Here is a 24,444-nt window from a genome sequence, read left to right as displayed (position 1 = left end):
CCACATCCTGACTTGTTAATGCTGACTTCCTAATGCAGGACCACGCCGGTATCAGTGAGCCCTTTGGAACGGCTCATTCTATTACTAATGTTAGTAAAGGCAAACTGCAGGGCAAGGGGCTGGATTCTTTACACTGGTAGTAATGGGACTGAATGAAAAACTTGGATTGAATCAGAAATAAGTGTGTCCGTAAAACATCAATTCTTTATTGAATATAAATATTAAATGGTGTGTTTCAATTTATTACAATTTGTATAATGGTGCTACTAAGAGACAAAGGTGAAAAACCACATGTTGATGGGGAGCAGAGGTAAAAACCACCATAGTAGAGAGGAAAAGTCTGAACGGGAACCAAACAAGTAAGGAGATAGTCATAAGTGGTTGGCAAGTGAGGCGCCCCTATTCTCAGCAAAATATATGTGAAATAACACAGGCCAAGTCAGCATCCTATAATCAAAGCAGGGCAGAGGCACCAAAACAGCCAGTCACATAATATGAAGTAAAAAAAAGTTCCAAGACTTACACATAGTAATGAAGGTGGTCACCGGGCATCCCACACCAGCAAAAAAACGCCCTCCTACGCGCGTTTCGCAACACGAGTTGTTTATAGCTTCATCAGGGAAGGTGTAACAAATAATACCGTTTAAGGACCTTAAATAGACGGTCACATGACCACATTGGACCTGCAAGGACCTAGAAAATGAGTTCAAGCCAATCGGATCTCCGTTCAGACGCATGCGCACCGCACGACAAGCATCACACGCCCCCCGGCCGTCCAATGAGAGGGGAAGCCCGGAGCCCAGAATGACCTGGACGCCAGGCCACCCCCACCCATCGAGAAAGAACAGCCAGGGGGGCGGGCGAGGCCAGCGGGCGGCGCGCACGGGTCACAGGGATTAGAGGGCGGAACACAGCTCCTAACCAGAGCCCGTCCATCAGCCAATCGGGTTGCTATGACGGCGCGTGTGCACCGCGCGGCAAGAACCCGCACCTGGTCCCCGGTAGTCCAGTGGTGGGGGATGCCACGAGCCCCTGGGCCCAGGGACTCCCAGCATCCCCCCACACACCCTCAAGGACGCCGGGCAAACAGTGCGGATGAGTCACCGCGCGATGAGAGCACGCACAACAACCAGAGGGCGGGATGGGCAAATGGCTAGGAAGGGGGTAAATAAGCCAAAAAACATTGGCAATAAATAAGTACCTTTGCTATCCCATTCAGTTACTAAAATGGTATAGATCATAACATGAATAGCAAAAGGGAATACAAAACAATCAAATGAAGAAATGATGAAATAATCTTCTTAAAGTGACAGTGCATCCATATAACAGGAGAACCATGAGTAGATAATTTTCTAATTCAGGTATTAGGTCCATGTCCAGTATGCAAACCATAATAGGTTTAAATATCAAAGGGTCCTATAAGGGTAAAAAGAAATAATTTTAGAAAACTGGAAAAGAAAGTAAAGGGGAAATGGAAACCAAATAAAAACAATTTAAAAGAAAATTTTAAAAGAAAGAATGGTGCAGTACAACAATTCTCAGAGGAAAACTTATAAAAAAGGGGCAAAGTTTAGAGCCTCATTAAGGTGGAAACAGTGTTAGCTTTGCAGCTAATAATATCTGTGGGTCATTAGAATACACATTCAGTAGAATTTCCCAGTGCTACTCCTTGTCATGTCTTGATACTACTAGCTATGATCAGTGTTATCAAAGGGACTTTCTATACATTCGGATCTAACCGTGAACGTTCACATCCATGAATAGTAGTAATATATCGATGAAGATGAAAGCTCATGGCCAGAGATGGCGACTTGGATTCACACCAAAGTCATGGCTGATCATATCGGACGTATCATTTATGTCTGGTCTTATAATACGGAGTTACTCCAGTTGCACTAATAACTTCTTATGGAGTGGAATGTGCATGTACAAAGACTGTCCATTGCGGTGGTAGGATTTGGCTGTGAATTGTGCCCTACCAAGATGAGCAGAGGCAGAAGTGTGCACCCCACCAGACCTTGTGCCACAGGAGGACAGCTATGTACTCCAAGCCTTGGTTACATCAGTAACTGAAATGTGGCATCTTCAGAAAACCCTAACTGATAACATTTTAGGGTTCAATAGGTCTGTTGTGACCTCCAAACATATTGATATAGTAAAATAACCATTTATTTTGTGTGTTTTCTGTTAAATCTCAGGTGAAAGCTATAGTATTAGACCCCAGAAATGGATTTAATGTGGATCGAACTTTGACAAAGGATGATGTGCAGAAGCTGATCAAGGTAAGGCATCAACTTCGGACTCGTGTTGTTGGCCACAGGCTGGGATCACTAGTCCACATTACTCATTCATATACCCGTCCTAATACTTTAATACCAGACATAAATGTATCTAGAATTTAAAGAAATCAGGAAGGGCATGTGTACATGGCAGATTTAAGAAACTGGCATAACCATCGAGGTTTTCCTAAGCAAAGCTGCTTTAAGAAAAAGTTAGAGGTGTTTTTCAATGAAACTTCTTCACTGATGGTTTTACCGTAATTTTTGCAGCAGCTCTTCTGCCGTTTTTTTTCTATAGTTGAAGCTACAACCAATAAGCTGTTTCACTTTTTGCGGCAGTTTCGTTACACTTTTTTAGACAGGTTCCAGGTGGAATATGCCTGAAAAAGATGCTCTGCTCACCTAATTTTGTTTTATGAAGAATTAACAACCTCTGCTAGATTCATATGACTGTAGAAATTGGACCACAATGTACAGACTGGTGGCGGGTCTCCAGTTCCGAGTGTGACAACTCAGGTTGGGAGACCTGTCAGCCAAGTCCATGCATTGTGGTCCGGTTTCGATCCGATTTATACAGCTATCTAAATGCACCCTCTTAATGATAGGTTTCTCTTATATGTGACTTCCATAATTGTGCAGCGTCATATCCCACTGCAAGGAATCTCAGAATTGTAGTAAAGTGGGTATAAAGTCTCCATAGTCCGTTACATTGTGATCCATTGTGGGAGACCGCTTAAAATGATTTGAGTTTCATGTCTGCCATGGTATTGTTTTCAGGAGGGAACAATGTGTGGGGTGACTTTTAAGGAAAACTGAATTGGTCTCTTAAGGCTATGAGCACAAAGAAAAAGTTCCAGGTACATTCTGTCTATAATCTGCCCAAAAAAGTGCCATAAAACCACCCCAAATAAATTATCAGAATGCGCAGTAATATCAAAATTACATTGCTGTTCATCTGTTCTGTCTTATGTTATTTCTTTTAAGTGCTTCAGGAATTGGACAACCTGAAGCGATTTAGGCCACGTGCACTCATTGAGTATTTGGTGAGTTTTTACTTCAGTATTTGTAAGGCCATGTGCACTCATTGAGTATTTGGTGAGTTTTTACTTCAGTATTTGTAAGGCCATGTGCACTCATTGAGTATTTGGTGAGTTTTTACCTCAGTATTTGTAAGGTCACGTGCACACATTGAGTATTTGGTGAGTTTTTACTTCAATATTTGTAAGATATAAAAATAGCAACAAAAAGAGGACAATGTCCTCCAAAAATTAAGTATTACTCACAGCAAGTTGGGCTGTAGTGTGTACATCGCCCAGGCCAAAAGCTAATGCTCTACCAGGATACAGCTAAACCCCCACTAATGTGGAAGCGTCACAGGTGCAGGAGAAGCAGATCACACACACACCTCCATGGAATGGAGGGGAGGCGAATGCTAGATGATAAAACTGCACACAAGTGGCTTGCATAGAGCGCTGTTCACATGCAGATGGCACAGTCACAAACCCGCAGCCTATTAGGTGACGCCCTTCTATTAGATCAGGCGGGCTGCCAAGCCGTACCCCACTGTGTATCATGCACGGACAGACACTCTACAATGCAAGGCCCAACAGAAAGGGGCCTGGCTGTATCCTGTACAAACAAAGAAATATGAGGTTTTTGTTGGTATTTATGGCCATAAAACGTAAGCCTACACCCTCGTCACGGGACCTCATGTCTGTAGGTCCCTACACTAAATATAAAAATAGCAACAAAAAGAGGACAATGTCCTCCAAAAATTAAGTATTACTCACAGCAAGTTGGGCTGTAGTGTGTACATCGCCCAGGCCAAAAGCTAATGCTCTACCAGGATACAGCTAAACCCCCACTAATGTGGAAGCGTCACAGGTGCAGGAGAAGCAGATCACACACACACCTCCATGGAATGGAGGGGAGGCGAATGCTAGATGATAAAACTGCACACAAGTGGCTTGCATAGAGCGCTGTTCACATGCAGATGGCACAGTCACAAACCCGCAGCCTATTAGGTGACGCCCTTCTATTAGATCAGGCGGGCTGCCAAGCCGTACCCCACTGTGTATCATGCACGGACAGACACTCTACAATGCAAGGCCCAACAGAAAGGGGCCTGGCTGTATCCTGTACAAACAAAAAAATATGAGGTTTTTGTTGGTATTTATGGCCATAAAACGTAAGCCTACACCCTCGTCACGGGACCTCATGTCTGTAGGTCCCTACACTAAATATAAAAATAGCAACAAAAAGACGGCTTGGCAGCCCGCCTGATCTAATAGAAGGGCGTCACCTAATAGGCTGCAGGTTTGTGACTGTGCCATCTGCATGTGAACAGCGCTCTATGCAAGCCACTTGTGTGCAGTTTTATCATCTAGCATTCGCCTCCCCTCCATTCCATGGAGGTGTGTGTGTGATCTGCTTCTCCTGCACCTGTGACGCTTCCACATTAGTGGGGGTTTAGCTGTATCCTGGTAGAGCATTAGCTTTTGGCCTGGGCGATGTACACACTACAGCCCAACTTGCTGTGAGCAATATTTGTAAGACCATGTGCACTCATTGAGTATTTGGTGAGTTTTTACCTCAGTATTTGTAAGGCTATATGCACATATTGAGTATTTGGTGAGTTTTTACCTCAGTATTTGTAAGGTCACGTGCACACATTGAGTATTTGGTGAGTTTTTACTTCAATATTTGTAAGACCATGTGCACTCATTGAGTATTTGGTGAGTTTTTACCTCAGTATTTGTAAGGCTATATGCACATATTGAGTATTTGGTGAGTTTTTACCTCAGTATTTGTAAGGTCACGTGCACACATTGAGTATTTGGTGAGTTTTTACCTCAGTATTTGTAAGGTCACGTGCACACATTGAGTATTTGGTGAGTTTTTACCTCAGTATGTGTAAGGCCACGTCCACACATTGAGTATTTGGTGAGGTTTTTACCTCAGTATTTGTAGCCAAAACTAGGAGTGGGTTATAAATACAGAAGTGGTGCCCATGTTTCTATTATACTTTTCTTCTGATTGTTCCACTCCTGGTTTTGGCTACAAAACCTGAGGTAAAAAAAACCTCACCAAATACTGAACGTGTGCACACGGCCCAAAGGAAGTGAAATGCTCATTCTTCGGGTGGCTTCCCAGCTGCCTGCTCATTATATTTAAAGGGATTTTCTGATAGCTATAATGGATTTCATAAATATCAGGGGTGGTGCACCTCGATGATGTGATGTTTCTGGGGGGGTGGTAAAAGGTTCAGAGATGTGACTGCAGGGCCACCCTCCTGGGACGTCCCATTTGAGACTCCCGTGAAATGAATAAGCACATGTATGGATTAAACACCAAGGAAGAATATGCAGGCCATATTGTATAATGCAAAACACTTCATCTTTATTGACAAATAATATTTAAAACCACGTAACAATAATGGATCAGCCCAGGAGGGACGGATGGAATAATGGGGAACACCAGGCACTTGTTGTTCTATCATTAATGGATAACCATATATAGGTAGTATGAAATGTTACTCTGTATCAGAAATCCTTCAAAACTGCAAACCTTTCCCAATAGTAAACATTAAGTAATGTATAAATTATAACAAGGATACAGTTTGCAGTATCAATATATTACTCCATGTAACATAACATTACCAAAAGTCCAAAAGCGTAAGACTGCCACGGCCTCCCACAGACACACTGACGCGCGTTTCGCACCTAAACGTGCTTCGTCCAGGAGTGATCTGTATTGGAAACGCTGACCTCTTTATAGGTAGGGAATCCCTCATAGATGTAAAGCCGGTGTGTTACTTAATGACGAAATGTCCGGGTTTGACCATGTGACACGCTCCGGTCACCGTAGCAACGGTTGTAAACAATCATATTCACTCATGGAAAGTCCGTAACGTCATTTCCGGGTTTGAACATGTAACACGCTCCGGTCACCGTAGCGACAGTTGTAAACAAGCATATTCATTCGTGGAGAGTCCGTAACGTCATTTCCGGAAACGTCACATCGCTGTCAGCAGTCCAAGGTGCCATAGAGACGTATCAAACATAGATCTGACACGTTATTTCCGGAGGCACTTCACCCGTAAGTATTAGTCGCCATGGTGAGATGTAAACATCAAGACGTCACCTCCGGATACACATAATAATCCCGTTTTCAAAGGACGCTGTAAAGACTTCCATGAGCATCTACCAGTATAAAACCCTAACATTTACATCAAGTTACAAAAGCATAATAGGGAAAGCTGAGGCAAGAAGAAGTATGTAATAATTGTCTATACTCAAGCGATCATGTATATATATATATGTGCATCTCGCTATCTGTGCATATATCTACGTTAATCACATATCCCTTTCCATATGATATAATATGAACATAAACCACAGTCTTTATAGTTTCCATACTATTCATGTATAATTAAATAACAAAATAACAATAATAAGTGAAAAATCAATGAATATGAATGCCAACCAGCACCCGTCCGAGAAATCTCGGGCGGGTGGTGGGAGCATAATACAGTGCTTACGTGAAAAAATTATATATAATATTTAATATATCCTCTATATACAAAATTTTTTTTAAATTATAATCAATTAGGGATTTTATGTACTGATCAATGATCAATAGTAATAAAAAGCCCAAAATAAGGGGCCACAAGGGACCCATAAAGAAAAGAGAGGAAAAGCAGTGACAATTAAGTGAAAAGAGTGACTTGTGAAGTGAGGAAATAAAGAGAGACAAAATGTGAAAAAGAGCCTGTAAAAAATAAATACATAATCAATAATTATTTTTCATGAATATATTGAAAAAAGTTAGGGAAGGGATAGGGAGGATAAGGGGAAAGAAAGGAAAGAAAACGGGTAATGGGTTGGGGTATCTCTAACACCAAACATAATTATAAATCCAAATAATTAAATACTGATAATATACATATAAATTTTAAATTTTTAAAATTTTCTAGTAAGTGAGATATATAACAATTAATTATTAATAATATAAAAAACATATGTATTAAATCACTCTATAAATATAAAACATGTAATGAAAAATAGTATCAGCATCAAAGTTTCTAGATTCCATTAATAACAAGTGCCCGATGAGAACCACAAAACCAACACGACAATCCAATTAATATATTAGTAATTGATATATGATCCCAATAAATAACAATAATACAATATCCAGAACACACTCAAAATTCCACCTTATGCCAAGGTTTATATGATTACAATCTACACAAGACCAACCAAAGTCGGCCCAAGATGAAGAGGTATTTCCAGAGACCCTAAAGAGGAAAGATTAAAACCATACATTACAACCACATAAATAAATATTAAAATAATAATAATATATTGTATTAAAAACAGAATAAAAGACCAGAGATCCACACTGAAAATTTATATGGGGAGGAAGGGAACAAAGCTATTATGATCGTTCAATCCATTTGGCGTAAGGGTATTCAATTTGTAAATCCACATTGTTTCTCTTTGAGCCAGGAGTCTCTTCCAATTACCACCTCTCATACCAATCAAAATCCTATCTATGCCCTTGGCCTGAAATAAAGAGCTATCGCATCCATGTTTTAGTTTAAAGTGGCGGGGGATGGTTTTTAGTTTATTAAAATCTTCTTCCTGCTTAGCATTTTCAATATCTAGCACATGTTCACGGATCCGACGTCTCAGTTCACGGGACGTCATCCCCACATATGCTAATCCACAAGGACATGTTGCTTGATAAACAACCGCTTCAACCGCTTTGGTTGTACAGTTAATACTGTGAGTGATGTGATATGTTCTCTCGTGACTCGAGTCCTCAAAGGTCTGGCTATTGCAAATATTTGCGCATGCTACACATTTGCCACATGCTGTACAGCCCCATTTTGGGCCTCTTGTACCAAATAATGTTTTTTGTGGTTTAATTTCATGATGACTCCGTACTAGTGTGTCTCGGAGATTCTTAGATTTTCTATATGTGACCGATGGATACTGGTGTATATGCCCTGCGATAGTCTTATCTAACAAAAGGATCGACCAATGCCTTTCCAGGATTCTTTTAAATTCATCACTCCGAGAATTATAATCCAATATACAACGTACCTTAGAAGAATCTTTATGTTCTGTTTTCATCCTGTATTGGAGTAGATTCGTCCTGTTCCTTACACTTGCATTCCTATATGCCTCACAAATAGTTTTTCTCTTGTATCCCCGATCCCTAAAACGAGAACACAAATCCTCAGCCTGTTTTTCATATAGATGGTCATTAGAGCAAATTTTTCTAGCTCTTAAGAATTGCCCCTTAGGGATATTTCTAATAAGATGTTTAGGATGTTGGGATGTGGCATATAGGACTGCATTAGCTGATGTGCTTTTTCTATATAGGTCAGTCTGGATATAACCAGATTCATCAGTTTGTATGAGAATATCCAGGAATTCAATCTTTTTCTGACTATATTTATATGTAAGCCGAATATTGATGTTGTTTTTATTTAATTCCTGAATAAAAGCTTCCAACTCATCCACTGACCCCTGCCATATCATCAGCACATCGTCAATGTATCTACACCAAAATATTACCTTCTCGCTCAGTCTGGTGGCCTCTGTTTGAAAAATACGTCTCTCCCACAGCCCCAGGAACAAATTAGCATATGAGGGCGCACAAGACGCCCCCATTGCTGTACCCTGGAGCTGTAGGAAAAACATCCCCTTAAAGATGAAAAAGTTATGGCTCAATACAAAGCCCAATGCTTTAATGAGAAATTTACAAAGGTGGGTATCCAATCCACTTGACTTCAAAAAAAATTTCGTGGCTGTGATTCCATCCTCATGCCTGATGGACGTATAGAGTGACTCAACATCACATGTAACGAGCCACATATCATCCTCTATTTGGACCCCATCTAGTTTACGAAGGGCGTCGGTGGTGTCTCTAATATGAGAGGGGAGATTTCCCACCAGGGGCTTAAGATGGTAATCGACGAAGCCACATAAGGGTTCACAAAAGTTGTTAATGCCCGATACAATTGGCCTCCCTGGTGGTACAAGTGGATCCTTATGGATTTTAGGTAGTAAATAAATACTTGCCACTGTTGGTTCTTTAATCCATAGGCCATCCCTTTGTTTGCTTGATAAGACACCATCCTCAACAGCTTCATAAAGTAGGGAATCCAGTTCCTGTTGGTATTTGGACAGAGGGTTAAAGGTTAGTTTTTTGTAGCATACACCATCTTTAAGTTGTTTAAACATCTCTTTCTCGTATTGACTTGTAGGCCAAATGACTACATTTCCCCCTTTATCTGAGGGTTTTATGACTACTTCTTTAAGCTGCATAAGAGCCTTCAAGGCACGTCGCTCTGGTAGTTCAAGATTGTCCTTCTTGATGGTTTTTGGAATCCTCTCAAGATCACGTGAAACCAGCCTCACCAAAAGCTCAATCTCAGGAAACAATGAGATAGAGGGAAAATTTTTAGATTTCGGAAGTAAATGTTGGGGAAATTTACCTTTAGTTGTACGCTCTCATTCTTCAGCCAATTCTTCTAACGTTTGTAATGCTTCCCTTTCTGTGGTAGAGGGAAACAATTCATGTTTATCCTTATCAGAGAAGAGCTTTTTAAAGGCTAACTTTCTTGCAAAAAGTTGAATATCTTTAAAGGCCAGAAAATGGTTGAAACTAGATGAGGGAGAGAATGATAACACAGAAATCTGGAATGGTGTAAGCACAATATTCGATAAGTTAATTACCTTTAAAGAATTGGTATTCGATGTAGATTCTCCATAATTGGATTGTTTACGCTTCTGACCATATTGGTATCGGGTATTATCCGCTGGTCTTGTCTGAAATCGTTCTGTGTATATTGAAGTAGTACTGGAAGCGACACTAGAGGTGTCACTCAAAGAGACATTGGTGGGTTCCATCTGATTTTTATGGTTCCATCTAAACATTCTATTCTGTTCCTTATCCTGGGTGTCTCGTTGGAACTCCTTAGTCTTAATAGCTGAAATTTGTTTTTCCCACTCATTCGAGTAATTCTCGATTTCTTTATTAAACAATTCTAGTTCTTCCAGAGAGCATTCACTCTGGAGGTTCCTATGAATTTCATCAATCTCTGAACTCAAGCTATCTAGGGTTCTTCCATCCAGTTCAATCAGCAGTCCCATGAATGTTTTTGAGCATGTAATACATGCTGTTTCCCATTTCTTCCTAAAGTCATCATCGCTGATCGTAAAAGAGGGAAAAAGTTGAACCCGAAGTCCTCGTGGTACTAATTCCTGACTCATGTAGTTCTCAAGGGACACCTTATTCCACCATAACCTTGTACGGCAGTTCAATAATTTTTTAAAATTCTTTTTCAGTGCGGATTTCTGGACTGAATCCTGATCCTGGGCGTTACCATTAGAAAAGACATTGTTAATTTTAGCCGACCATGATATTTCTCTGCTTCTGTAATCCATTGATAATTGTGGATATTCTGTAAATATACAGAAAAATTACCAAACACACCAAAAACCACAACAACCATATAAGGCCTCTATTGCATGAAATCAATATAAACACCAAGGAAGAATATGCAGGCCATATTGTATAATGCAAAACACTTCATCTTTATTGACAAATAATATTTAAAAACACGTAACAATAATGGATCACCCCAGGAGGGACGGATGGAATAATGGGGAACACTAGGTACTTGTTGTTCTATCATTAATGGATAACCATATATGGGTAGTATGAAATGTTACTCTGTATCAGAAATCCTTCAAAACTGCAAACCTTTCCCAATAGTAAACATTAAGTAATGTATAGATTATAACAAGGATACAGTTTGCAGTATCAATATATTACTCCATGTAACATGTAACATAACATTACCAAAAGTCCAAAAGCGTAAGACTGCCACGGCCTCCCACAGACACACTGACGCGCGTTTCGCACCTAAACGTGCTTCGTCCAGGAGTGATCTGTATTGGAAACGCTGACCTCTTTATAGGTAGGGAATCCCTCATAGATGTAAAGCCGGTGTGTTACTTAATGACGAAATGTCCGGGTTTGACCATGTGACACGCTCTGGTCACCGTAGCAACGGTTGTAAACAATCATATTCACTCATGGAAAGTCCATAACGTCATTTCCGGGTTTGAACATGTGACACGCTCCGGTCACCGTAGCGACAGTTGTAAACAAGCATATTCATTCGTGGAGAGTCCGTAACGTCATTTCCGGAAACGTCACATCGCTGTCAGCAGTCCAAGGTGCCATAGAGACGTATCAAACATAGATCTGACACGTTATTTCCGGAAGTAATATTCTAGTAAGGAGATGGGTGTTTAAACACCGCGCCAAAGACCACTGATGCAGGAGATGAATTTAACGTGACTTTATTCCATGTTCAGGTCTACGCGTTTCAGGAGCATCCGCTCCCTTCCTCAGGACAATACAGGCACAAGCAACATCAAAATCAGCAGTAAAAGAAAGGGCCGAAAAACATATACCTTCAGGTGTGACATCATAGATACGCCCACTTTAACAAGAAAAGAAAAAAATCGGCGGGAATTCCACACATTCATTGAATGACGTAGTGACATGATTTCAATGCAAAAGCCGCTTTTCTTTATCATAAACATGTCTAAATAAAATTATCATCAAACTTCCAGTTGAATAAAAGAAAAAAGAAAAAAAGTGAGTCCCGTGTATTTGTGACCATCGATAAAAAAAATATATATATATAAGGGAATAGTGGTTGTAAAAGAGTAAGCCAAACGGTGAATCAGAATAGAACCCGCAAGACATCGGGTCAATATGTGCAGGGAATGTGACAGAGGATCGGACCATTAGGCCACATAGAGCAAACAGCAGTGCATATAGGAAACCAGCTCCTGCTTCAAAAAAAATTTTATGTGGGTGCTATAAACACACTATATGGAGTGCGGGGGGCAGAAACTGCAATTCTCAGCTAGAGTGAGGTCGTGAAAGTTCAAGACCGTGGGAACGGAACTAATGCGCATGCGGGAGGAAAGATAAGAAGCCGGGTAGATGTGCGGGGTCGAGAAAGTTCAAAGCGTGGGAAAAAACACTAATGCGCATGCGGGGAGGGTGAAAAAGGATTGCCGTGCTGAATATGCACGGGAATTGTTACTACACATCGGAACGAGTGTGAGGTAGTGAGGGAAAAATATAAACATGTGCCAAGAGCCAGAATTGCACATCTAATTACAAAGAGTGAAAGAAAGGGGACAGTAATTATAGGGAACATTACAAGGGAGTTAATATATAGTATGCAATTTTTGTAGTAAATTAACATAACACGAACACCATGGATACTAGCAGGACATAAAAATAAAAATCAAAAATAGATAACTGTAAAACATTATTTATATATAATCATAAAAATGGTACCATATTAAAATATGAGGTAAGACCTGATCATGAGCTATTAAAATACTGGTAAGAGGAACCAGCTTAAAAGGACAAATAACAATAACACAGTATATCAAAAAATTAAAATAATACCCTGACGTATAGGAATAAAAAATTATTATTTATATGTAAAATATTTATGCGTATATGAATGTATATGTATATATGAATGTATAAAACAGGGAGGGAAGAAATAAAACATATATATATATAATAATAATATATATGTATAAAAAATAAAAATAAAAAGGTAAAAATTTATAAAAACAAAACAACAGTGGACCCCTAATGGAAAAGATCGGTTACCTCATTCAACCCCACCGGTTTAAGGGTATTTAACTTGTAAATCCAATATGTTTCTTTTTTGTTTAATAATTCATTCCGATTGGGGGTATGTGGGGGTATTTGCTCGATAGGAGTAACTTTAAGACAAAATTTTTTATCATGAACCATGGTCATGTGCCTAGATAGGCCATGGAGCATAAACCCGATTTTTACATTGTGCCTGTGCGAGTTGATACGATTATGGAGGGCCTGCGTGGTCCTGCCCACATAACGCATGTCACAGTCACACTCGATAAGGTAGACAACAAATTCAGACTGACAGGTAAGGTGACTCTTAATAGTAAACTCAGTGCCTCCTGGAGACAAACCAAAAGACTCCCTTCTATGCTGTATAGATCTACAACAAAGACAATTTTTTGTGCCACATTTAAAAACTCCAACAGGTTTATTAATTAACGGTGCGGGTGAAAAAGTCCTCAGTCTGCTAGGGGCTAAATGGTTTTTTAGACTGGATGCCCTCCTGAACGTAATGCCAGGTTTTTTAGGGAGGACATCCCTCAGAAAGGGATCATTGAGAAGAATGCTCCAATGTCTTTGGATGACATTTTTTATGGCCACATTATCCCTACTGTAAGTGGTCAGAAAATTTAAAGAAAAATTGGGCTCATTCTTAGTATTATTTTTTGTCATGGGATCATTCTTTTTCCCTTTAATTAATTCCACCTGTTGGGACTTTAAATTCTCTTTATAGGCTCTCTTAATCACCGAATGTGGATATTTTTTGTTTAAAAATTCTGTCCTTTAGGACCCCTGCCTGTTCAATGAAATCTTTATTCAGGGTGCAATTCCTACGTATCCTCTGATATTGATTTCTGGGCACATTTGACAGCCATTTACAATAATGATCACTAGTGAAATCAATATATCCATTAATAAACCTGTTGGAGTTTTTAAATGTGGCACAAAAAATTGTCTTTGTTGTAGATCTATACAGCATAGAAGGGAGTCTTTTGGTTTGTCTCCAGGAGGCACTGAGTTTACTATTAAGAGTCACCTTACCTGTCAGTCTGAATTTGTTGTCTACCTTATCGAGTGTGACTGTGACATGCGTTATGTGGGCAGGACCACGCAGGCCCTCCATAATCGTATCAACTCGCACAGGCACAATGTAAAAATCGGGTTTATGCTCCATGGCCTATCTAGGCACATGACCATGGTTCATGATAAAAAATTTTGTCTTAAAGTTACTCCTATCGAGCAAATACCCCCACATACCCCCAATCGGAATGAATTATTAAACAAAAAAGAAACATATTGGATTTACAAGTTAAATACCCTTAAACCGGTGGGGTTGAATGAGGTAACCGATCTTTTCCATTAGGGGTCCACTGTTGTTTTGTTTTTATAAATTTTTACCTTTTTATTTTTATTTTTTATACATATATATTATTATTATATATATATATGTTTTATTTCTTCCCTCCCTGTTTTATACATTCATATATACATATACATTCATATACGCATAAATATTTTACATATAAATAATAATTTTTTATTCCTATACGTCAGGGTATTATTTTAATTTTTTGATATACTGTGTTATTGTTATTTGTCCTTTTAAGCTGGTTCCTCTTACCAGTATTTTAATAGCTCATGATCAGGTCTTACCTCATATTTTAATATGGTACCATTTTTATGATTATATATAAATAATGTTTTACAGTTATCTATTTTTGATTTTTATTTTTATGTCCTGCTAGTATCCATGGTGTTCGTGTTATGTTAATTTACTACAAAAATTGCATACTATATATTAACTCCCTTGTAATGTTCCCTATAATTACTGTCCCCTTTCTTTCACTCTTTGTAATTAGATGTGCAATTCTGGCTCTTGGCACATGTTTATATTTTTCCCTCACTACCTCACACTCGTTCCGATGTGTAGTAACAATTCCCGTGCATATTCAGCACGGCAATCCTTTTTCACCCTCCCCGCATGCGCATTAGTGTTTTTTCCCACGCTTTGAACTTTCTCGACCCCGCACATCTACCCGGCTTCTTATCTTTCCTCCCGCATGCGCATTAGTTCCGTTCCCACGGTCTTGAACTTTCACGACCTCACTCTAGCTGAGAATTGCAGTTTCTGCCCCCCGCACTCCATATAGTGTGTTTATAGCACCCACTTAAAATTTTTTTTGAAGCAGGAGCTGGTTTCCTATATGCACTGCTGTTTGCTCTATGTGGCCTAATGGTCCGATCCTCTGTCACATTCCCTGCACATATTGACCCGATGTCTTGCGGGTTCTATTCTGATTCACCGTTTGGCTTACTCTTTTACAACCACTATTCCCTTATATATATATATTTTTTTTATCGATGGTCACAAATACACGGGACTCACTTTTTTTCTTTTTTCTTTTATTCAACTGGAAGTTTGATGATAATTTTATTTAGACATGTTTATGATAAAGAAAAGCGGCTTTTGCATTGAAATCATGTCACTACGTCATTCAATGAATGTGTGGAATTCCCGCCGATTTTTTTCTTTTCTTGTTAAAGTGGGCGTATCTATGACGTCACACCTGAAGGTATATGTTTTTCGGCCCTTTATTTTACTGCTGATTTTGATGTTGCTTGTGCCTGTATTGTCCTGAGGAAGGGAGCGGATGCTCCTGAAACGCGTAGACCTGAACATGGAATAAAGTCACGTTAAATTCATCTCCTGCATCAGTGGTCTTTGGCGCGGTGTTTAAACACCCATCTCCTTACTAGAATATTACTTCATCCCAGGGGTGACTGCTGCCGCTGACCCAGTATATATGCCTGCATAGTGGTTGTGACTTTTCACAACTACACTTGGTGAGTAACCTCTGTGAATCATACCCTATTTGTTTGTAGGGTAAGACCCTATTGCGCTCTCTTTCCACAGTGTTTTCACGTTATTTCCGGAGGCACTTCACCCGTAAGTATTAGTCGCCATGGTGAGATGTAAACATCAAGACGTCACCTCCGGATACACATAATAATCCCGTTTTCAAAGGACGCTGTAAAGACTTCCATGAGCATCTACCAGTATAAAACCCTAACATTTACATCAAATTACAAAAGCATAATAGGGAAAGCTGAGGCAAGAAGAAGTATGTAATAATTGTCTATACTCAAGCGATCATGTATATATATATATATGTGCATCTCGCTTTCTGTGCATATATCTACGTTAATCACATATCCCTTTCCATATGATATAATATGAACATAAACCACAGTCTTTATAGTTTCCATACTATTCATGTATAATTAAATAACAAAATAACAATAATAAGTGAAAAATCAATGAATATGAATGCCAACCAGCACCCGTCCGAGAAATCTCGGGCGGGTGGTGGGAGCATAATACAGTGCTTACGTGAAAAAATTATATATAATATTTAATATATTCTCAATATACAAATTTTTTTTAAAATTATAATCAATTAGTGATTTTATGTACTGATCAATGATCAATAGTAATAAAAAGCCCAAAATAAGGGGCCACAAGGGACCCATAAAGAAAAGAGAGGAAAAGCAGTGACAATTAAGTGAAAAGAGTGACTTGTGAAGTGAGGAAATAAAGAGAGACAAAACGTGAAAAAGAGCCTGTAAAAAATATATATTATGTATTATGCTCCCACCACCCGGAAATGACGTTACGGACTTTCCATGAGTGAATCTGATTGTTTACAACCGTTGCTACGGTGACCGGAGCGTGTCACATGGTCAAACCCGGACATTTCTTCATTAAGTAACACACCGGCTTTACATCTATGAGGGATTCCCTACCTATAAAGAGGTCAGCGTTTCCAATACAGATCACTCCTGGACGAAGCACGTTTAGGTGCGAAACACGCGTCAGTGTGTCTGTGGGAGGCCGTGGCAGTCTTACGCTTTTGGACTTTTGGTAATGTTATGTTACATGTTACATGGAGTAATATATTGATACTGCAAACTGTATCCTTGTTATAATTTATACATTACTTAATGTTTACTATTGGGAAAGGTTTGCAGTTTTGAAGGATTTCTGATACAGAGTAACATTTCATACTACCCATATATGGTTATCCATTAATGATAGAACAACAAGTGCCTGGTGTTCCCCATTATTCCATCCGTCCCTCCTGGGCTGATCCATTATTGTTACGCGTTTTTAAATATTATTTGTCAATAAAGATGAAGTGTTTTGCATTATACAATATGGCCTGCATATTCTTCCTTGGTGTTTATATTGATTTCATGCAATAGAGGCCTTATATGGTTGTTGTGGTTTTTGTACATGTATGGATTAGCAGAATAGGGAGAACAGTGGGGAATTTTATACAAACCATATTACAAAAGGGGTTACAGTTTATACATACGGTAGATATTTATATGTAAAAGGCATTTCATGTATCGGACAACCAGTTTAACAGGGTTGAGCGAAAGCTGTCGCCATCAGGTCGCTACAAGAACATCGGCAAAACTGTTAGCGAAGCTGCATCAATAAATCGACCGCCATAGTTTTCTTGAAGTAGCTTTACTTTGGAAAACCCGGCAACTGCACCAGCGTCTAAATAACACCCTGTGCGACAGCATCTAAATAACACCCTGTGTGACAGCATCTAAATAATGTCCTGTGCGACAGCATCAAAATAACGCTCTGTGCGACAGCATCTAAATAACACCCTGTGCGACAGCATCAAAATAACGCTCTGTGCACCAGCGTCTAAATAATGCCCTGTGCGACAGCATCAAAATAACGCTCTGTGCACCAGCGTCTAAATAATGCCCTGTGCGACAGCATCAAAATAACACCCTGTGCGACAGCATCAAAATAACACCCTGTGCGACAGCATCAAAATAACGCTCTGTGCACCAGCGTCTAAATAATGCCCTGTGCGACAGCATCTAAATAATGCCCTGTGCGACAGCATCAAAATAACACCCTGTGCGACAGCATCTTAATAATGTCCTGTGCGACAGCATCAAAATAACGCCCTGTGCGACAGCATCTAAATAACGCCCTGTGCGACAGCATCTAAATAATGTCCTGTGCGACAGCATCAAAATAACGCTCTGTGCACCAGTGTCTAAATAACACCCTGTGCGACAGCATCTAAATAACGCTCTGTGCGGCAGCATCTAAATAACACCCTGTGCGACATCATCAAAATAACGCTTTGTGCCCCAGCGTCTAAATAATGCCCTGTGCGACAGCATCAAAATAACACCCTGTGCGACAACATCAAAATAACGCTCTGTGCACCAGCGTCTAAATAATGCCCTGTACGGCAGCATCAAAATAATGCCCTGTGCACCAGCGTCTAAATAACGCTCTGTGCACCAGCGTCTAAATAACACCCTGTGCGACAGCATCTAAATAACACCCTGTGCGACAGCATCAAAATAACACCCTGTGCGACAGCATCAAAATAACACCCTGTGCGACAGCATCAAAATAACGCTCTGTGCACCAGCGTCTAAATAATGCCCTGTGCGACAGCATCTAAATAATGCCCTGTGCGACAGCATCTAAATAACGCTCTGTGCGACAGCATCAAAATAATGTCCTGTGCGACAGCATCAAAATAACGCTCTGTGCACCAGCGTCTAAATAACACCCTGTGCGACAGCATCTAAATAACGCTCTGTGCGACAGCATCTAAATAACACCCTGTGCGACAGCATCTAAATAACACCCTGTGCGACAGCATCTAAATAACGCTCTGTGCGACAGCATCTAAATAACACCCTGTGCGACAGCATCAAAATAACGCTCTGTGCCCCAGTGTCTAAATAATGCCCTGTACGGCAGCATCAAAATAATGCCCTGTGCACCAGCGTCTAAATAACGCCCTGTGCGACAGCATCTAAATAACACCCTGTGCGACAGCATCTAAACAACACCCTGTGCGACAGCATCTAAATAACACCCTGTGTGACAGCATCTAAATAACACCCTGTGCGACAGCATCAAAATAACACTCTGTGCACCAGCGTGTAAATAATGCCCTGTACGGCAGCATCAAAATAACGCCCTGTGCACCAGCGTCTAAATAACACCCTGTGCACCAGCGTCTAAATAATGCCCTGTTCGCCAGCGTCTAAATAATGCCCTGTACGCCAGCGTCTAAATAACGTCCTGTGTGACAGTATCTAAATAACACCCTGTGCACATACCTTAATTGAGGTGAAAAGAATAAAATGACTATTTGTGAATAGGTGTTTCTTTTGCTGATGAAATAACCGGCCTCCAAATCTAAACATCCATACAATCTACAGTGCCTACAAGTGGTATTCAACCCCCTGCAGATTTAGCAGGTTTACACATTCGGAATTAACTTGGCATTGTGACATTTGGACTGTAGATCAGCCTGGAAGTGTGAAATGCACTGCAGCAAAAAAGAATGTTATTTCTTTTTTTTTTAAATTGTGAAAAGTTTATTCAGAGGGTCATTTATTATTCAACCCCTCAAACCACAAGAATTCTGTTTGGGTCCCCTAAAGTATTAAGAAGTATTTCAGGCACAAAGAACAATGAGCTTCACATGTTTGGATTAATTATCTCTTTTTCCAGCCTTTTCTGACTAATTAAGACCCTCCTCAAACTTGTGAACAGCACTCAAACTTGGTCAACATAGGAAAGACAAAGGAGCGTTCCAAGGCCATCAGAGACAAGATCGTGGAGGGTCACAAGGCTGGCAAGGGGTACAAAACCCTTTCCAAGGAGTTGGGCCTACCTGTCTCCACTGTTGGGAGCATCATCCGGAAGTGGAAGGCTTATGGAACTACTGTTAGCCTTCCACGGCCTGGACAGCCTTTGAAAGTTTCCACCCGTGCTGAGGCCAGGCTTGTCCGAAGAGTCAAGGCTAACCCAAGGACAACAAGGAAGGAGCTCCGGGAAGATCTCATGGCAGTGGGGATATTGGTTTCAGTCAATACTATAAGTAACGTACTCCACCGCAATGGTCTCCGTTCCAGATGAGCCCGTAAGGTACCTTTTACTTTCAAAGCGTCATGTCAAGGCTCGTCTACAGTTTGCTCATGATCACTTGGAGGACTCTGAGACAGACTGGTTCAAGGTTCTCTGGTCTGATGAGACCAAGATCGAGATCTTTGGTTCCAACCACACACGTGACGTTTGGAGACTGGATGGCACTGCATACGACCCCAAGAATACCATCCCTACAGTCAAGCATGGTGGTGGCAGCATCATGCTGTAGGGCTGTTTCTCAGCCAAGGGGCCTGGCCATCTGGTCCGCATCCATGGGAAGATGGATAGCACGGCCTACCTGGAGATTTTGGCCAAGAACCTCCGCTCCTCCATCAAGGATCTTAAGATGGGTCGTCATTTTATCTTCCAACAAGACAACGACCCAAAGCACACAGCCAAGAAAACCAAGGCCTGGTTCAAGAGGGAAAAAATCAAGGTGTTGCAGTGGGCTAGTCAGTCTCCTTACCTTAACCCAATTGAAAACTTGTGGAAGGAGCTCAAGATTAAAGTCCACATGAGACACCCAAAGAACCTAGATAACTTGGAGATGATCTGCATGGAGGAGTGGGCCAAGATAACTCCAGAGACCTGTGCCGGCCTGATCAGGTCTTATGAAAGACGATTATTAGCTGTAATTGCAAACAAGGGTTATTACACAAAATATTAAACCTAGGGGTTGAATAATAATTGACCCACACTTTTATGTTGAAAATTTATTAAAATTTAACTGAGCAACATAACTCGTTGGCAGGGCCGGATTATAGGCGGGGCAGATGGGGCTCCAGCCCAGGGGCCCCCACCAAAAGAGCTTCTAAGGGGGCCCCCACCATACTTGGCACCTGTCAGCATTTTTTTTTCTTCACACCCTCTCCCCCTCCGTAAAAACAGTCTAATAAATCAGCTGTGTTTTCGGGGGGGGGGGAGGCGCGGGGTGTTGAAGCACCGCTATTTATTTGTATCTGCGTCTTTAAGACGCAAAAACAAACTGCGGGCACAGGACGCTGATTGACACCGGAAGTACTTGTACTTCCGGGGTCAGGTGTGCTAATGCTCCCTGCTATGTGCTGCGGCCGTACCCAGCGAGGGGCGGGCAGCTGCCCCCCCTCCCCTCCCCCTCCCTAGAAGCAGGGGCACAGTGTAGTGCGCCGCTGTATCTGCTGTCCCCGCTGCGCTCCTCTACACTGTGTGCATGCCGAGGCACACTAGCAGGAGGCAGCGCACTGTGCTCTGTCGGCTCTGCTGTGTGCTGTGCTCGGCATGCACCCAGTGTAGAGGAGCGTAGCAGAGCCGATGACCGAAGCTTCCTCTTTCCGTTCCTATTCAAATGTATTTGCATCTTTCAGACGTAAATACATTTGAACAGCGCGCCGGGACCCGGCCCCGCCCCCGACGTGCAGCAACGTGATGAGATCAGCACCTTGCTGACGTCATCACAGTGCTGCAGGCGCCACACAGGGGACAAGAGGAAGCGAGCGCTCCATGAAGGAGCTGAAGAGACAGGTGTAATTAATGGGGATGAGTGAGGAGGGGCTGAGGACACAACGGTGAACATTTGTGAAGGAACACAGCTCTGTGACAGGCAGAGGAGGAGTACTGTATTCCAAGGGAGGGAGGAGTGTGTAGTGATGGGGCAGTGTAATTTGTGTGTGTAGGGGGTGATGAGGGTTGTATTGTGTGTGGGGGGAGGGGTAATGGAGGGTGCATTGTATCGTGTGTGTGGGGAAGGGTAATGGAGGGTGCATTGTATTCTGTGTGGGGAAGGGTAATGAGGGGTGCATTGTATTGTGTGTGGGGGAGGGTTAATGGGGGGGTGCATTGTATTGTATGTGGGGGGAGGGGTAATGGGGGGGTGCATTGTATTGTGTGTGTGTGCGTGAGAGGTGATGTGGGGTGCATTGTGTGTGTGTGTGTGTGTGTGTGTGTGAGGTGATGTGGGGTGCATTGTGTGTGTGTGTGTGTGTGTGAGGTGATGTGGGGTGCATTTTGTGTGTGGTGATGTGGGGTGCATTGTGTGTGTGTGTGTGTGGTGATGTGGGGTGCATTTTGTGTGTGTGTGTGTGTGTGTGGTGATGTGGGGTGCATTGTGTGTGTGTGTGTGTGTGTGTGAGGTGATGTGGGGTGCATTGTGTGTGTGTGGGGGGGATGCATTGTAGTGTGTGGTGATGTGGGGTGCATTGTGTGTGTGTAGTGTGTGTGTAGGAGGTGATGTGGGGTGCATTGTGTGTGTGTGTGTGTGTGTGTGTGTGTGTGTGTGTGTAGGGGGTGCATTGTAGTGTGTGTGTGTGTGTGTGTAGGGGTGCATTGCAGTGTGTGTGTGTGTGTGTGTGTCAGAGCTGTGTGTGTAAGAAGCAGTACTGTGTGTGTATATATGAATTAGAGCAGTCTGTGCGGCCCCCCCCCAGAACTATATGGGTCCCCCAGAGCGCTATGTCACCCATCGCAGTAATGAGTACACCACCAAAGCTGTTTGCCACTCCAGTAACGTCTATGCCCCCTGCCCCTCCTGTAATGTATATATTGTAGCCCCCAGCCCCTCCTGTGATGTATATACAGCAGTGCTGTCAGTGTGTAGTCATGTCTCTTAGTGACAGACATCGTGAAACACAGCCACATGTCCTGAAGGAGCTGGACGGAAACAAGCGGGAGAGGTGAGTGAGGCTGCTGGCGATTTCCCCATATTAATACCTGTAAGGGCTCATGCACACGTAACTGCTGAATATTCTGCAGCGATTTGACAGCACATGTGCGCGTCAAATCGCTGCAGAAACACTGCATAATGGATGCAGTTTTTCTGTACAGAAAATCCGATTTCATGCGCTATGGCTGCTTCCCCCACCATAGACAGAGTGGGAGCTGCATCCAGAACGCACGGAATAATTGACATGATCATTTTATGAACGCACGGATTTGGGTCAACATTTTAGCACCCAAATCGCTGCGTTCATAAAAGCTACGTGCGCACGTATCATGCACAATCTACATAGCTTGTATAGGGGACGCAGGACGCATGCATTTACACTGCAGTGCTATACGCAGCATAAATGCATGGAATTACGCAACGTGCGCATGAGCCCTAATGCGTCTGTGTCTGCATATATGTCAGTGTATATGACTGTGCATATATTTGTCTGTTTATATGTGTTTTTCTGAATTTGTCTTCAAATATGTATATGTATGCCTGTATGTGTATGTGTGTGTCTGTGTGTGGATGGGGTCCACTGAGACTCTTTCACCCGGAGGCCACAAAAACCTGGAGCCGGCCCTGGCTGCCTTAACATTGGGATCAATAAAAAATGTGAGTAAAGTTTTACACGCTACAATATATCTAACGATGTGTCACGTCGTAAGTGACGCACATCCGGCATCGTTAGTGATATTGTAGTGTGTGACAGCTACGTGCGACCCTGATTGTGCGTTAAAACGTTGATCGCTGACACGTCGTTCATTTTCTAAAAATTGAACGTCTGGTTGTTCATCGTTCTTGAGGCAGCACACATCGCTCCGTGTGATACCCCGGGAACAATGAGCTGCAGCTTACCTGCGTACTGCCGGCAATGCGGAAGGAAGGAGGTGGGCGGGATGTTTACGCCCCGCTCATCTCCGCCCCTCCGCTTCTATTGGCCGGCCGCTGTGTGACGTTGCTGTGACGCCGAACGTCCCTCCCACTCCAGGAAGTGGATGTTCGCCGCCCACAGCGAGGTCGTTTGGAAGGTACGTGTGATGGGGTAATCGTTTGTGCGACACGGGCAACAAATTGCCTGTTCCGCACATACGATGGGGGCGTGTGTGATCGCATACGAGATCGAAATGTGTAAAGCAGCCTTAACTCTACTTTCCGTGTATAAGTGACGGCTGTGAGTGATCCTGGACTGTGTCTGTATTGTAGTACTGTAAATCTGAATGTGGCAGAACAGGATAAATGTTCATTGGATTTCTATCTAAATGCTACAGTTCGCGCTCTACTGTTATGGCTAAAAATGTTAACGTTATGGGGCCCCCACCAGATTTTCTGCCCAGGGGCCCCCACCAACCTTAATCCGGCCCTGCTCGTTGGTTTGTAAGATTTATGCATCTGTTAATAAATCCTGCTCTTGTTTGAAGTTTGCAGGCTCTAACTTATTTGCATCTTATCAAACCTGCTAAATCTGCAGGGGGTTGAATACTACTTGTAGGCACTGTACATATGAACAGGAATGAAAATAAATTAGTTTGTGTCTTAGTTATATTCTTTGCTGTCCTGCGACTAATATATGTATGGTTTGCTTCAGCTTTGCGTGGATAGACTACTTGACACAAAGAGCCCGTCCCTGGAAACCATAAAGATGCAGGTGTATTTTGACATGAACTATACTACCAGAGGTAAATTTAATATTAAACCAGCATGAAAAGGGTTGTCTGGGACTTTTTTTTTTTTAAACATCTTTTTATTGAATTTTAACCGAATTT

The 24,444-nt window shown here is 41.8% G+C and overlaps 1 protein-coding gene across 3 annotated transcripts in view; it reads left to right on the top strand.

Annotated features, from left to right (window-relative positions):
* Nucleotides 1–24,444, top strand: part of CFAP206 (cilia and flagella associated protein 206) — a 109,523-nt gene that overhangs the window by 22,707 nt on the left and 62,372 nt on the right. For all 3 annotated transcript variants that reach the window (XM_075340148.1, XM_075340147.1, XM_075340149.1), the window contains 2 exons: nt 2,199–2,282; nt 24,267–24,357. In XM_075340148.1, coding sequence (XP_075196263.1) covers nt 2,199–2,282; nt 24,267–24,357 — 175 coding nt within the window. The remainder of the gene's footprint in view (nt 1–2,198; nt 2,283–24,266; nt 24,358–24,444) is intronic.

The sequence above is a fragment of the Anomaloglossus baeobatrachus genome, chromosome 3 (assembly GCF_048569485.1).
Source record: "Anomaloglossus baeobatrachus isolate aAnoBae1 chromosome 3, aAnoBae1.hap1, whole genome shotgun sequence".
NCBI lineage: Eukaryota > Metazoa > Chordata > Amphibia > Anura > Aromobatidae > Anomaloglossus > Anomaloglossus baeobatrachus.
The sequence above is the reverse complement of the archived record's forward strand: the minus strand, read 5'-3'. Positions and strand labels throughout refer to the sequence as shown.